The sequence below is a fragment of the Lytechinus pictus genome, chromosome 4 (genome assembly GCF_037042905.1).
Source record: "Lytechinus pictus isolate F3 Inbred chromosome 4, Lp3.0, whole genome shotgun sequence".
NCBI classification, from domain to species: Eukaryota; Metazoa; Echinodermata; class Echinoidea; order Temnopleuroida; family Toxopneustidae; genus Lytechinus; species Lytechinus pictus.
In genome coordinates, this window is record NC_087248.1 from 23,777,610 (window position 1) to 23,793,010 (window position 15,401).

General features: G+C 35.9%; 1 protein-coding gene across 1 annotated transcript in view; it reads right to left on the reverse strand.

The window, feature by feature from the left end:
* Positions 1-1,257: 1,257 nt before the first annotated feature.
* The window catches only part of LOC129259305 (uncharacterized), a 34,644-nt gene continuing 20,500 nt past the window's right edge, over positions 1,258-15,401 (reverse strand). Inside the window, exons 12-15 of the mRNA XM_064098680.1 lie at positions 14,124-14,288; positions 9,027-9,403; positions 5,368-5,469; positions 1,258-1,455 (exon numbers count right to left, since the gene is read on the reverse strand). Coding sequence (XP_063954750.1) covers positions 1,434-1,455; positions 5,368-5,469; positions 9,027-9,403; positions 14,124-14,288 — 666 coding nt within the window. The 3' untranslated portion in view covers positions 1,258-1,433. The remainder of the gene's footprint in view (positions 1,456-5,367; positions 5,470-9,026; positions 9,404-14,123; positions 14,289-15,401) is intronic.

Sequence of the window (15,401 nt, forward strand, 5' to 3'; positions counted from 1 at the left end):
CTTATAAAAAGTAAGTCGACATGGCGAGATACGTTACATAGGCAGCCATCTTGGAATTAAAGATGGCTGCACGAATAAATTGGACACATTGCAAAAATAACGCATAGACCCCAATATCTGAACTATAATCACCCATAAAAATCGTTCAATATGGAAAACTTCATTCCATATGCCGCCATTTGGTTTTTTGCCAATTTGAGGATGAAAACGTCGGAATCAAGTTTGGCAAACAGTGTTTTTGGATTCAGCACCCTGAATTACCTTAAAGTTTTATTAAATCAGCATTAACACAAAATACCAAAAGCACTTTTTCTGAACACATTTTAAAAAATCTAGACCTGACTAGATAGTTTTGTAATGTTGTCTCTCCGTATTGAAACTAAGTAAGGTGCTTGTCTCCCATACAAGCTTTGTTTTTCTTGGCAAGCCCCTCCGTTCTGTTTTATATAGTTATTAGTCAAAGTTACCTTAGTTCGCATTAGTTCTCATTGTTTATACCTTCTAATTCTTATGCATTATTCCGTTTGATATTGTACTTTAAATTTGACCATGTATATTGTTACTTTGATTTTGTCGTACTTTGTGAACGGAAAATGAATAAATCTAAATTTAAAATCTAACGTTATCTTGCCAAGTCGACTTATAAAAAAGTTATATGTCGACATGGCGAGATACGGTATCTTGCCACGTTGACTTATAAAACCTTATATGTCAACATAGCGAGATATTTTATCTTGCCAAGTCGACTCATAAAACATTATATATCGACATGGCAAGATATGAAGTGTCAAAGGCCCGGCGAGAGTCCAAATATCTCGCCAAGTTGACATATTACTTTTTATAAGTCGACTTGGCAAGATAAAAAATCTTGCAATGTTGACATATAACTTTTTAAAGTCAACTTGGCAAGATAACGTATCTCGCCATGTCGACATAATAAGGTTATATGTCGACATGGCGAGATACGTTATCATGCCAAGTTGACTTTTAAAAGGTAAATATGTCAACATAGCGAGATACGTTATCTTGCCAAGTTGACTTGTAAAAAGTTATATGTCAACATTGCAAGATTTTTTATCTTGCCAAGTTGACTTATAAAAAGTTATATGTCAACATGGCGAGATATTTTGCCTTGTGTTCCACTCAAGATGAACCTAACGGGATGGTCCAGGCTGGAGATATTTATATCTCAATAATAGAGTAAAATTCACAGAGCTAAATGCTGATTTTTTTATCAAAGGGTAATGGCCAGGTCGGTCTCTTGACCATTGGATGAATAAGTCCGAGAGCAGCTATAGCAGTAACACTACTGTAAAACGTTTGAATTACTAAAATGAAACAGTACACTTGTTTCATAATAGTTGTCATAAATCTCAGCTCATATATCTCGTCGGATAGCCTACATCATCTTCAATGTCAGATCCTGGATGCTGCTACATGAAACTCCAAATTGTGCTATGAGAGAAAGAAAATGGAAAGATCAAAGAATATTTAGCAAGTAGATATTCATTTTATTTCAGGCACAATACAAAGCAATATCAATCAGATACAAATTGACGGATGGTCTATACTCTATAAAATTACAATATCAGTGACTGTATTAAGATAATAAGATTGTAATTGAAAAAAAAAAAAACATGAAAATTAAAAGGAAGGGTCCCACACACACAAATGTTTGTAAATTATATATTCCCCTCGAATGGTTAAACAAGAAATTGTGTATTTAACATCATATATCCGTATACTGTATATGAAAGAAAAAATAGAAATCATGTGGGCGGACAGAATGGCAATTAATGACATTGACGTACACTACTTTGAATTACACACCCGGGCCCCGTTGCATAATAAAAAATTAACTATTATAGTAACTCTGTCATCCAATGGTAACTCTCATGAAATCCTTAATTCTGATTGGCTGTTGAGCGTTGTTACCATGCTAGTTAAATCTATATGTTAAAAGTTACCACCTTAGCAATTGTTATGAACCGGGTCCGGATGCAGGCTCAGTCACACAAAGAGAAGACGAAACGAAACAAGATATACATGACAGAACATGATACGGGGCCTTTTCACACGTGAATCTTGATTCATCATTGTAATGATGATTGCTATTGTAATCGTGACTGTCATTAGCGTTCGTGATGCTAATCATGTTCTAGTTTGGTTTCACACGTGCTAAATATTCGTCATTAGTCTTATTTCTCACTGGAATCATTCAAATTACGATTTTTTTACCATGTGAAAGGGTGGTCAGTCCAGTAGAATTCATTAAAAAAAGTAGGATATAAATGCATTTTTTTTGCTGGGAATGAAAGTTGGGGGACACCGATTCAAAATCAGAATGCCATTTTCCCCCTTGAGCAATTTGTTAATCAACGTTTTAAGCCACCCAACTTTAGTTACACAGGGTCAAATTCAAGGTCATAAAAGGTCATTTTGAGACAATACTGGCCATTCCCACTAACTTAAAAGCATCAGATAATAATGAAAAATGTGTTTTTGTTTAGTATTTTTGTTTGGTATCAAACAAAAGCACACACGATGGTCATAAACTTAAAAAAAAAAAAAACACTGTGCAGTTTTATTTCATGTAGGAAAATTGGTGATATGATACCAAGCTTATGTTACATGTCTTGATTAAAGTCTTGTTACAGTGCCTGACATCATTTGGCCTACCATACTGCATTTTGGGTGATCTTGTCATGTATCTAATCTCCTGTAACTTTTATAATTGCATTTTACTTGCCACAAGCTTACTAAACACCTTATGTTTATTCTATAAATTGTCACTTTCTGTCATAATTACTTATAGGCCATATGTGAAAGTGGGCGTGGTTCGTGACGTCAGAAATAGAAATTGACAAAGAGAGAGGAGGTAGAACTCGTCACATCCTAAATATACACACCCTCAACCAAACATGAGATATTCCACATTGTATGTTGCATTAATTAAATTTGACCTTTTTATAACCTTAAAATGACCTTTAATTGTCCTGGAAAACTAAATGACTAGTGATTCATGTATGTGGATTTTATTTTGAATTTCGTTTAATTCGATATCAAACACGATAACTTTATTTCGCTAAATAATTAAGAGGAATGTAAGAAAGCTGGGTGTGGTTTATGGCGTCACAAAATAAAATTCCACAAGATGACAAAGTAGCAACGGTCGGATTCTTGACATGCACACCCTCAACTTAACCTTTACCAATATATTCACATAATATCCAACTTGTTTGTATTTAAAACATGGTATGTTCCACGTTATATGTATTTCTTACATTTGCAAGGCAATTTGAACTTTTTATGAACTTAAATGACCTTTTACTGATCTATATGCGTAATTTAATTGTCCAGTGATCCATAAATATAAATTGATTTTTCATAAGCTTTAATTTGATACCAAACATGACATGTTTTTTTCTTTAAAATATGAAATTCATATTCAAGAGGTATGTGCAAAAGTGGGCGTTTTCGATGACGTCATTAATAAAATTCCCAAGGGTGCCCAGGCGGCACCCGTCGGATTCTAGAAGTAGACAACCCATACTACAACTTCCAGCAAAAGAATCCCAGTCATACCCAACTTGACGGTCATGCAATAATGTTTATAATATCTACCCGACTATATATTTAAAGAAAATGTGGAGAAGGGAACGTTGAAGAAAGATAGAGAAACAGACGGAGATAGGAAACGGGAACGGTGGGGACTGGGAAACGAAAACATTTCGGATCGACGACTGCTAAAGACTTGAATCGGCGTTGACAGTACAGTGCACTCATCTAGTACATAAATCCAAATTCAACATAGTTTCACAGAGCTTCTAGCATGAAAAGTCACTATGAATAATGTTGTATAGATTATATACGTACAAGTACAACTCCTGATAAAAAATAGATTTTCAGGCTTTGTCTTGTAATCTAACAAGGCAAAATTTTCGAATTGTGGTTCTTTCTAAACCATTTGTTATAATAGTCATCGATGTTATTGATATTTCCATTTCCATTTATATTGGTTTCTGCAACACTTTTTCATCAACACATTAACAAAGAAAATACAATAATATACGTATAACTGACAAGCAAAACATTGAACAAAATTGCATTTTCTCTTAACCCTAAGGAGACGGGGGGGGGGGCTGATTCAGCCCCCCTCAACATTTTTCGTGATAAATCCGTCCCGCGAAATTTTTTTACCGCGTCGCTCACTGACCTTTTACATTCAGGTCCCGCGCAACTTTTGAGATCAAATTTGCGACCCCCGGCTACGCGGTTTTCGAAATTACGCAACATTTCGTAAGTGCATGCAGACCCAAAATTGCACAAAAACTTGAATTTGTGTACAAATCCAATGCAAATATTCTTTTTAGTCAAAAATCATAAATGTATCATTATTTTTCATTTTACTGATTAAAATCAATTGATTCCATCTTATTTATGGTCAAAATTAAGTCCTGGACAATTTCCATTGAAAAAACAGAAAGTCGAAAAACAAAGAAATATATAAGAAATTTAGAAAACAATAAAATATATGAGAAAATAAATGTGATTTTGATTTTTTTTTTACATTTGATCAGATTCATATAAAGTGTCTGTGTACCAAAAATTAGCATTTTAGGGGCATTATTTAGTTAATTAAAGCAAACTTGATTTTACGCATAAATTAGAATAATTAATTAGCAATGAGATTTTTCGAAGAATTTGATCTTGTAATTTTGTAAATCATGCCATGGGTAACGCGCGTGCCAAGTTTCATCGCGATCGCGCGATCGACGGCCGAGATCATAAGGGGGGGGGGGGGGCTGAATCAGCCCCCCAGTCTTCTTAGGCATCGAAATAGCCCAGTCTATTTAGGGTTAATACATATCGATTTTTAGAAGGTTGCAGGGGTTGCCACTATAAGCTAAGCTTGAATGTGTGGCAACCCCAGCCCCCTGCGTGGCAACACATTATATTGATATAATATAAACGATATCTTGAGCGAGTTCCTGAATTTCAAGCTGTTTTAAAATGGAATCTATTTTCTGCATCATCCAGGCTCATAATCAACAGCTCTCTATATGAAGTATTTTAGAACATGTTTTTCCCTTCTGAATGTTGATTATTGGTTGGACGAGCACAAGACAGGGATTGGATTAATATCGCATGACCTAAGATTGGATATAGTAAAATACCATGTGTAATATCATAGCTCATTGTAAAAATGAGAAAGAACTTTATTACACTTGTGCACATAAGAATATGATATGACAGCCGTTGACATAAACAAATACGCAATAGAAATCCCTCATAACCCGACTGGGGAAAGAATTTGAATATGTTGGAAAAAAGGAATGTTTTTATAAATGACGTCTCGTTACTTACCCAATTTGTTTGCCATGTTCTATCTCCACCTTTACCTTATGTTCACCATTGGAGTCAATACAAGAAGAATCGAAGCTCTCATCAGTCCCACATCTTATGAATCTAATATGAAGAGAACACATATTCGTCGTACCATGTGTAGTAGGTCCATGGTCGTACGCTGCAAAAACTCTGGTGTTGATTTAACACCAGCCCGGAATTTATATATGTCAACACCAGAGAAGTATTAAAACAACACCAGTTTGGAATCAAACCGATGCTGTTTTGATACTAATTGGTGTTGTATAAACACCTATCTGGTGTTAGACCAAAACGAAACTGGTGTTGTTTAACACTTCTCTGGTGTGGACGTATATAGATTCCGGGCTGGTGTTAAATCAACATCGGAGTTTTTTGCAGTGTAAAAACCTGCTTTGCATGATATGGGGGAAGGGTGATATTTGTTGGATGGGCTCAAGGGAAAGCGAAGTTAAACAACGGTAAAGGAGGAGACCAAATAATTTAGTTTACGCATGTACGATAGACCCACAACATTTCAATGTCCCTTTGCTGTAGGTTCACGTTATAAGAGGTTAAATTGTAAGTATGAAGAAAATAGATGTACATCGAATCAAACTAAGCTGAAATAAAATTTAGAAGCAACTTATTGTCGTTCTTAAACAGAAGAGCATTTCCCAATCAATGGACCATCGGAAAAAAGTGACCACAAGAGAAATGCAAGACAATATTCCGCTTATTCATGTTTGAACATGATTGGTAAGGGCTACACGATATCAAATTATCAATAGGCGGATCCAGGTGGGGGCCCGAGGGGCCCGCCCCCCCCCCTATTGACGGAGCAAAAAAGAAGAAAAAAGAAAAGAAAGAAAAAAAAAGGAAAAAGGAGGGAAGTAGAGGAGAAAAAAAGAAGAGGAAGACGAGTGAATAAAATAAGATGAGGGGAATACTTGGAAAATAAAAAGAATCTTTCATGTCTCTATTTAAAATTTTCGCATTGCCAGTTAGGTGATTTTCATATCTTGTTCAATATATAGTTTATATATCAAGTGTGGAAGTCGATATACAAAACATATTTCATCTCGGAAATCGAACTTTCACTATTTTGTGTGATTTACAAATTGACTTTTACAAAGTGCATTGTAAAAATGTCAGTTTTATGGTCTGAACATTACAATTTTCTGCTCGCGCTGCGCGCTCGCCAAATTTTGATTTATCAGATACCTTTTATTTTCGTGTATTCCATACAATTTTTCAAAACATCCCTTTTCAGGTCTGATTGTAAAAACGTACCAGCTAGCGCCACACGCTCGAATTTTGATTAGCGAGATATGTATGTCTCATTATTGATTATACAACAAACTACTTAAAATCCCCTTTTCAAGACAGTGTATAAATTTCTTTTGGCTCGCTTTAATGGTTTAGATATATTAACTGATACATCCTATTTATAATTACAAAAGTGCTTGAAATGTCCAGTTTCCAGGCCAAAATATTATCAGATTTCGTGCCCTCATTAGGCATGAATGAATAAGATATGAATTTAATAATTAATGTCCATTTTGTTTCATCTCGTGCTTAAGATGACATGTCCTAAGGATGTCCCGGTCCTATGTCAAATTTTTTTTTTTCAGATCGGAATATCAAATAGTTTAAGCTCGCGCTTCGCGCTTGCTTTGATTTCATGATAAAAGATTATTTAGAATGCCTAGATTCTAGGTCTAAATATGAAACACGCACGCGTATGTTTATACAGATACTCAACTTGTTCTCTTAATTTAAATCATTTTCCAGCTTCAGATCACAATATCAAAAAGTTTTTGCTCGCGCTTTGTGCTCGCATTATTAATGTACGAAGATCCCCTACTCATTCTTTTCATGATTTACAAAACGTGAATAGAGTGTCCCGTTTTTAAGTCTAAATCTCGTTTTTTCCACTCGCATCAAATTATCAATTGTTAAGTTATATAGCTATCCTGTTCACTATTACAAAAAAAAAATCTATTCTTTACGTAGAAATGTCAAAAATTTTCAGCTCACGCTTCACGCTCGCATTATTTGATTGTTGAAATATGTAACGTCTTCATGACTAAGTGCAAGCAGTCTTTAATAGGTACCTTTTCGATCAGCTCTAAACGTACATAAAAATTTTCTGCTCGCGCTTTGCGCTCGCATTTTAATGTAAGGAAGATCCCCATTTACTCATCTTTTTAATGATTTACAAAACATGAATAGAGTGTCTCGTTCAGTAGGTCTAAATCTCGAAATTTTCCGCTCGCATCAATTGTTTAGTTTCTTACTAATTCTGTTAGTTACAAGAAGTGCTTAGAATTTCCATTCTTTAGGTAAAAATGTCAAAAATTTCAGCTCGCGCTTCGCGCTCGCATTATTTGATTTTTGTAATGCGTAACGTCTTCATGGCTAACTGCATGCAGTCTTTAACAGGTACCTTTTCCATCAGTTCATCTGTGCTCGTGCTTCGCGTTCGTAGTAATTATTTAGTTGCATACGCATCTTTTTCAGGATAACGAACTTTGCCCAGAATGTTCAAATTTTAGGAAAATACACATAAGATTTCAAAAAAAAATTTAGCTCGCGCTTCGCTCTCGCATTATATTATTTATGTTGATTTATAAGAATAAAGCTAAAAAGTGACTATCAGGACTACACCTTCAAAGAAACCAAAAATCATCATCGAGCGGCCGATCGGGGTAAATATGGCTGAAAAAATATTTCCGCCCCCCCCCATTGGCGAAGGCTGGATCGGCCCCTGAGATAACATAATTATGCCAATACATAAGGTAGAAAATTGTAGAGAGACGTACCAAAGGGGATTAAATCAACTATAATCTACTAAAAGATAAGCAAATTCACATTGAATGCTGTATTTACGCTCTTTCAAACCCTATATTATTTTACCCCCAAAAGTAAAGAATCTAAAGCAAAATTAGAAATATACGAAAATTCCATCATCGAAATAAGGAACGAAATTAGAAATGTTTTGAGCTCTCAATGTTTCGCTTGCTTTAAAAAGAAGACATCAAATGTATTATGCAAATGAGGGAAAAGATGGCGGTACCCAATTAGCATATCCCTTTTCCCAATTACGATAATACACGACACATTTCTTCCTACAGTGCATATAGTCTACATGCATCTAAACACGGCTTGACCCAACATACTTGTCATATTATTTGATCAAGTGTTTTCTTATTCAATCCACAATAATTGAAATATTTTACATTTCGTACAATAAATCAGGGGTTAGCGGTCCCTTTTCGTTTTTATTCATAATTCATAAATATGTCTAATGTATAATACATGTATGTGTATAAAGCGTATTCTAAAGCAAAAAAAAATCATTTTATTTCAATTCTTATATTTTCACTATTCAATAAAACATAATAATTTCTCCCTTCATCTTTTTACGAGGGTAAATATCATTCCCCTTCCCCTCTATGATGGTCATTTGTTTTTCTTTATAATTTTATATATAGCATTGGCCAGGGAGCTCTAAAAGAGGTTAATATTATAATTCCAACAAAATACCTATTCTCCACAAAAAACCCCACACCTAGACAAATTGAAAAGGGTGTACCTATCAACCGATGAACGCTCGTCATGAACCAACAGAGTATTACAGTAAACTGAATATATCATACCTTAGGGTCCTCAGATGTTTGAGATCGTCCGATGATCTGAAAGCTTGAATGATGCGTTCGATCTTGTCGTTACCTACGTTGAGATCTTTGAATGTGACCTTGACAAGCTGAGATGAGACCTTGCGAAGAGCATTGGGGAGTAAAGTGGGATCATCGTGGAGAGAAGCCGGTTCCCAAGCATGCTCATGCGTTTGAATGGTTAGTTCTGTCGCTGCTGGTAGATGGATCCTCTGGATGACGTCACAACTGATTGTGTCCGATACCTGTATGGTGATCCTCTTCACATTGTCAAACATCGGACCACAATCCTGCCATCTTTTTAGTGCATAATCATTAACGGTCAGATCAGTCGCAGTTGAGCTCGTGTTGCAGTCATCCTACAATAGATGAGAAAATTATCAAATGAAGCAAAGTTATGAAATAGATGACAAGACATCATACAAGTGGAAACATGAACAAAAATTTACAACCTTTATGCAAAATCCCGAATGAAATATTTTGCTGAAGTTTTCTTCAAAGTGTTGTCTTTCAGCTGGGCATGACAAAAATTAAAAATTGCCCAAAATGACTTTTGGCGCACTTTTGTTTCGCCGTCGCCGCCACCGTCGCCATCGGAAGAGCGGCGCCTAGAGTCTCGCTCTGCTATGCAGTATTATGTTCAACATTGCATTTGCATTTTCCCGAAAATATCACGCTTCATGTTAAGGAAACTATAATCCTGCTAAAGAAATGATAGAGCAACATCTTTTAACATCTGTTATATAATGCGGATTTCACCCAGCATCACAAGGTATAAATGTCTTTTTTTTATACTAAAGTTACTATTAAAATCAATTTGGGTTAAAATATACAGGCCTATTCATTGTGTGAAACACGTTTATAATGGTTATTGTCCCCGGGGGGAGGGGGGGGGGGGTACTCGACCAAAAAATCGTAGTTATGAGCCGCGGGCGAGACAAAAAAACGGGAACTCTGGAGCGGGATTATTGTAAAAAGGAGGGCCCTCGGAACGGGTTTCGGAACTACAAATGTTTGTGAAAACGGGGGTTCTGGGAACGGGTCGCCTGCGTGTGAGTGCGTATGCATCCCTATGGAACGGACTACTAGCCCGGCGGCACGGGCGCCGCGTGCGCTCTAGCAGAGGCGATGGTCGAACAGCGCTCTGCGGCCGCTTTTCACCAAAATTGCAGCTCATTGAAGGGGCGGATCCAGCCTTCGCCAATAGGGGGTAGGGGGAGGATTTTTTTCAGCAATATTTTCCCCGATCGGCCGCTCGAAGATGATTTTTGGTTTTTGAAGGGGTAGTCCTAATAGTCGCTTCTTAGCTTTATTCTTATGAATATACATAAATATATAATACCATAATCCTTATTTGTATAATGCGAGCGCGAAGCGTGAGCTAATTTTTTTTTGAAATATTATGTTTTTTTCTAAAATCTTCAACATTCTTGGCAGTGTTTGTTATCTTTAAAAAAAGATGTGTATGCAACGTGAACGTGAAGCGCGAGCAGAAACGAACTGATGGAAAAGCCGTTAAAGACAGCTTGCATGCAGTTAGCCATGAAGACGCTACATGTTTTACAAAGCAAATAATGCGAGCGCGAAGCGCGAGCTGAAATTTTTTGGCAATTTTACATAAGAAATGGAAATTCTGGGCCGTTTTGTAACTTAAACAGAATAGATATATAAGAAACAATAATGATGCGAGTGCGAAGCGCGAGCGGAAAAATTTCAGATTTAAACCTACTGAACGAGACACTCTATTCAGGTTTTGTAAATAACGAAAAGGATGAGTAAGTGGGGATCTTCCTTACATTAATAATGCGAGCGCAGAGCGCAAGCAGAAAATCTTTATATACGTTTTGAACCGTCGAAAATGTACCTGTGAAGGACGGCTTGCACTAAGCCATGAAGACGTTGCTATATCAACAATCAAATAATGCGAGCGCGAAGCGCGAGCTGAAAAAATTGACTTTTCTACATAAAGAATGTAAAATTTTAATCAATTTTTGTAATCGTCAACAGGATAGGTATATAACTGAACAATTGATGCGAGCGCAAAGTGCGAGCGGAAAAATATCGAGATTTAGACCTAAAAACGGGAAACTCTATTCATGTTTTGTAAATCATGAAAATAATGAGTAATAGGGGGTCTACCTACAGTAATAATGCGAGCACAAAGCATGAACGGAAATTTTTTGATATTGTGATCTGAAACTGGATAATAATTTAAATAGAGAACAAGTTGACTATCTGAATAAACATGCGCGCGCGTGTTTCATATTTAGACCTAGAATCTAGGCATTCTTAATACATCTATTATGAAAATTGAAGTGAGCGAGAAGCGCGAGTTTAAACTATTTGATATTCCGATCTGAAAAAAAACCCAGTCAATTTCAGCTCTATATTTCAAGCACTTTGGATTTGGATCGAATTTAATAAAGAGCTGATATTTTTTAATTATTATTACTTTGAGTTTTAACATCGGACCGGGACATCCTTAGGACATGCATATGAAAATGATGAATGTCTTCCAATTTCTCTTGCTTAGTGCGAGATGAAACAAAATGGACAGTTTAATCATTAAATCAATATTTCATTCATTAATGCCTAAGGGCGCAAAATCTGATGATATTATGGCCCGAAAACCATGAAAACTGGACATTTTAAACACTTTTGTAATTATAAATAGGATGCATTAAGTTAATATATTTTAACCATTAATGCGAGCGCAAATCGCGAGCCAAAATATTTGATGAACTGTCATGAAAAGGGGATTTTAAGTAGTTTGTTGTATTATCAATATTGAGACATACATAACTCGCCAATCAAAATGCGAGCGTGCTGCGCTAGCTGATAAGTTTTGACAATCAGACCAGAAAAGGGACATTTTGACAAATTTATGGAATACACGAAAATAAGGTACCTGATAAACCCAAATTTGCGAGCGCGCAGCGAGAGCAGAAAATGTTATTATTCAGACCATAAAACTGACATCTTTACAGAGCCTTTTGAAAAATCAATTTGTAAATCACACAATATAATGAAAGTTCGATTTCCGAGATGAAATATGTTTTGTATATTGACTTCCAAACTCGAGACTTGAACACGATATGTAAATCACCTAAAAGGCAATGCGAGCGCGAAGCACGAGCGAAAATTTTATATAGTGACATGAAATATTTTCTTAATTATTTTCCAAGTCTTCCCCTCATCTTATTTTATTCACTCATAATGGCCGAAAGATTAAAAAAAAATTGCTTGGTTCATGGTTACCATTGACTATTAATCGACAATTGATGTAATAACAATTCAGTAAAGACAATTTCTCTTTATATGAGGCATCATAACCTAATTAGATAACTTTGATTTGATTTGACTTTATTTTACATATTTCACAAGTACAAACAACAATATGAAAACAATATCAGAAAACTCATAAGAATACAAATCAGACAAGGCATAACAATTAATTCAAATTAAAGAAAATAGCAATTTGGAATTAAAGACAATTTAAAAGAGTGAAATATAAGGGAACCTGCATAAAAAAACAAAGCTTGTTAAGTCTGCAGGATCCAGAAAAATATCAGTCTTAATGAGTAGGAGAGGACAGGTAAGTAAATTAATTATAATAAAGTAATGCCAAAATGTGACAATTGTGGATATGTAAGGAATACAAGAAAATAAAAAAGAGTCTGCCACTCGACTCATTTATTACTCATTACTCAGCAAGAGCGTATTAACAAAGTACATGTATATAAAAGTTTACACAGGGAAATTATAAGAATTGATAAGAACTTTCTGTTTTGTTTGTTTCTGTTTGTGGTAACTCCCGTACCCGGGGGGCCACTTACATTGACGAGTGGATACCATGCGCGACCAAAAAAACACGTAAAAAGGATGTCTTTTTCACGATAGGGCACGTTACGTACGTAACGTGATAAGGGTGTCAAAAACACAAAATTAATGAAAAAAGGGTATCTATTTCGCTAGGAAAATTACGTGTTTAGGGTCGAATTCGCGGGGATGATTAAACAAAATCAAAATGTTTTATAAAGGATGTCCTTTTTGCCCCAACACTTCAGAAGGACTTTCCTCCAATCAGTTATATCGGGACGAGAGACCTGCGGGTCATAGTGATTCAGTTCGCTTTTCGCCTCCCAGGCACAGGTGACGCCAAACAAAATTATAATAATAGCAAGCTGAGAACATGCTACTTTAACCTTGACCTTTGACCTCAAAATCGATAGGCTTCCTGGGATCCATGCTAGTATCATACGTACCAAATGTGAGCCAAGATTAAGTTAAACTAAAGTTGTCGCGTTTACAAGGACTTCAGAAGAGTAAGATGCAAGCGTATAAGTTAAACTGAAGTTATCGTGTTTACAAGGACTTCAGGAGGGTAGTATAAAGCATGTTACTGTGACCTTGAACTTTTGCCCTCAAAATCAGCAGAATTCCTGGGATCTATGCTAGTATCATACACACCACATTATATGAGCCTAGGTTAAGTTAAACTAAAGTTATCGTGTTAACAAGCCAGGACTTCCGAAGGGAAAGATGAAAAAAATTCACTGTGACCCTGACATTTGACCTTTTGACCTCTAAATCAATCGGCTTCTTTGGATCCATGCAAGTATCCTACACACCAAATTATATAAGTCTTCTATATTAGGTCAAACCAAAGTTATCGCGTAACGGACACCGAGCGTGATACCATAATACGTCCCGTCTAGGACGGGCGTATAAAAAAACATATTTCTGCATGTTCTGATTGCATAATGTTTGTTTCGTGATGTATCATTCGGTAGAGCTCAAGAATCAAATAATAAGGGGGTATTAATCCTATGCAAGTTTTTCCTTGATTCCTATATCGAAATGAAAAGGGAAAAAGTAGCCGAAAGATTCATGAAATTTCTTGGTTCATGGTTATAACTGACTATTGACAGTTGATATAAATGACAGTTCAGTAAAGACAATTTCTCTTTATATGAAGCATCATAGTGACATCAATATAATGAGGGATATTAAAATCTGGACTTCTATGCTTTGCTTGTCTTATTGTTTTACATATAAAAACGTCCTAATAGATATGACCTTTGTAGTTGATGCCATCGATGACAATGTTGAGTAGAAGTCATCATGATAGCTATCATAGAGTGTCAGGTTCTTGAGATGATTCATCTTACAGATGAACTGAGCGAGATCACGTGATGCAGACGGGCGTTCACTGAGATCCTTATCGTGCCGAAGAGTCTCAATCTGATATCACAGTAACATAAAAATGAAGTCAAAATTACTTGACGTTTCTTATACAACAATGTACACTGATATCATATATGATATGTTTTATCCACAAATTATTAAAGTAATCCGGTTATGATATTTATGGTATGCAAATCGATATCATGTAGAAGATCACTCAATTTAAATGTTGATCATTGCATTTGCATGTTTCCGAAAATGTCACGCATCATATTTTGGACAAATACATTCTGCCAAGAAAATCCGATAAAAGAACATCTTTTTAAAATCTGCTATAAATGGTTAATTTTACACCCCATCAGAAGGTAAAAATGTTATATATATCCTAAACTAAATTTTGATAACAACTTGGATTAAAATATACAGGCCTTTACGCCATGTGAAACATAATTACCATGATTATAATGCAAAAAGGTTAATGGGTCAATCAGCTGCATCATTCAAAGGAATTTCAAGAATTTTAGATTTGGGTAATCGAGTTGATTAATTGATATTCAAGCCTACAAAAATTGTATTTCATTACATTACAGAACCGGTGTGTTGGCTCAGTTGGTAGAGCGTCCGTCTCACAACCGGGAGGTCGGGGGTTCAAACCCCGGCCGCGTCAGACCAAAAGACGTGAAAAGATGGGAGTTGCTGCTACCCTGTTTGGCGTTCAACGATTAAAGGGATAGAGCCTCGTCGATCTGGCGCTGCACAGCGGCTGCCGGGCCCACGATCAATTGGGCAAAGCAAATTTTCTGAGTATTTCATTTCATGTCTATTTCGAACAATAAATTATGGATTTATCATTTATCATTAAAAAGCATTCCACCAAACACGACATGATTCGATAATTAAAAGAAACAAGAGTAGCGCTATATAGGGCGAGCATAATAATACGCCAGCCTGTAAAGTGGAAAATGGTCAAGCAAGAATGTGACAGATGGTGACTTGACCTTTAACCTTTTGACCAAAAATCAATAGGCTTCCTGGGATCGACGCTATTATCAAACAAACCAAATTATATAAACCAAGGTTAAGTTAAACTAAAGTTATTTTGTTTTCAATGACTTCAGAAGGACTTCCCTCTAATCAGATATATCGGGACGAGAGACCTGCGGGTCATAG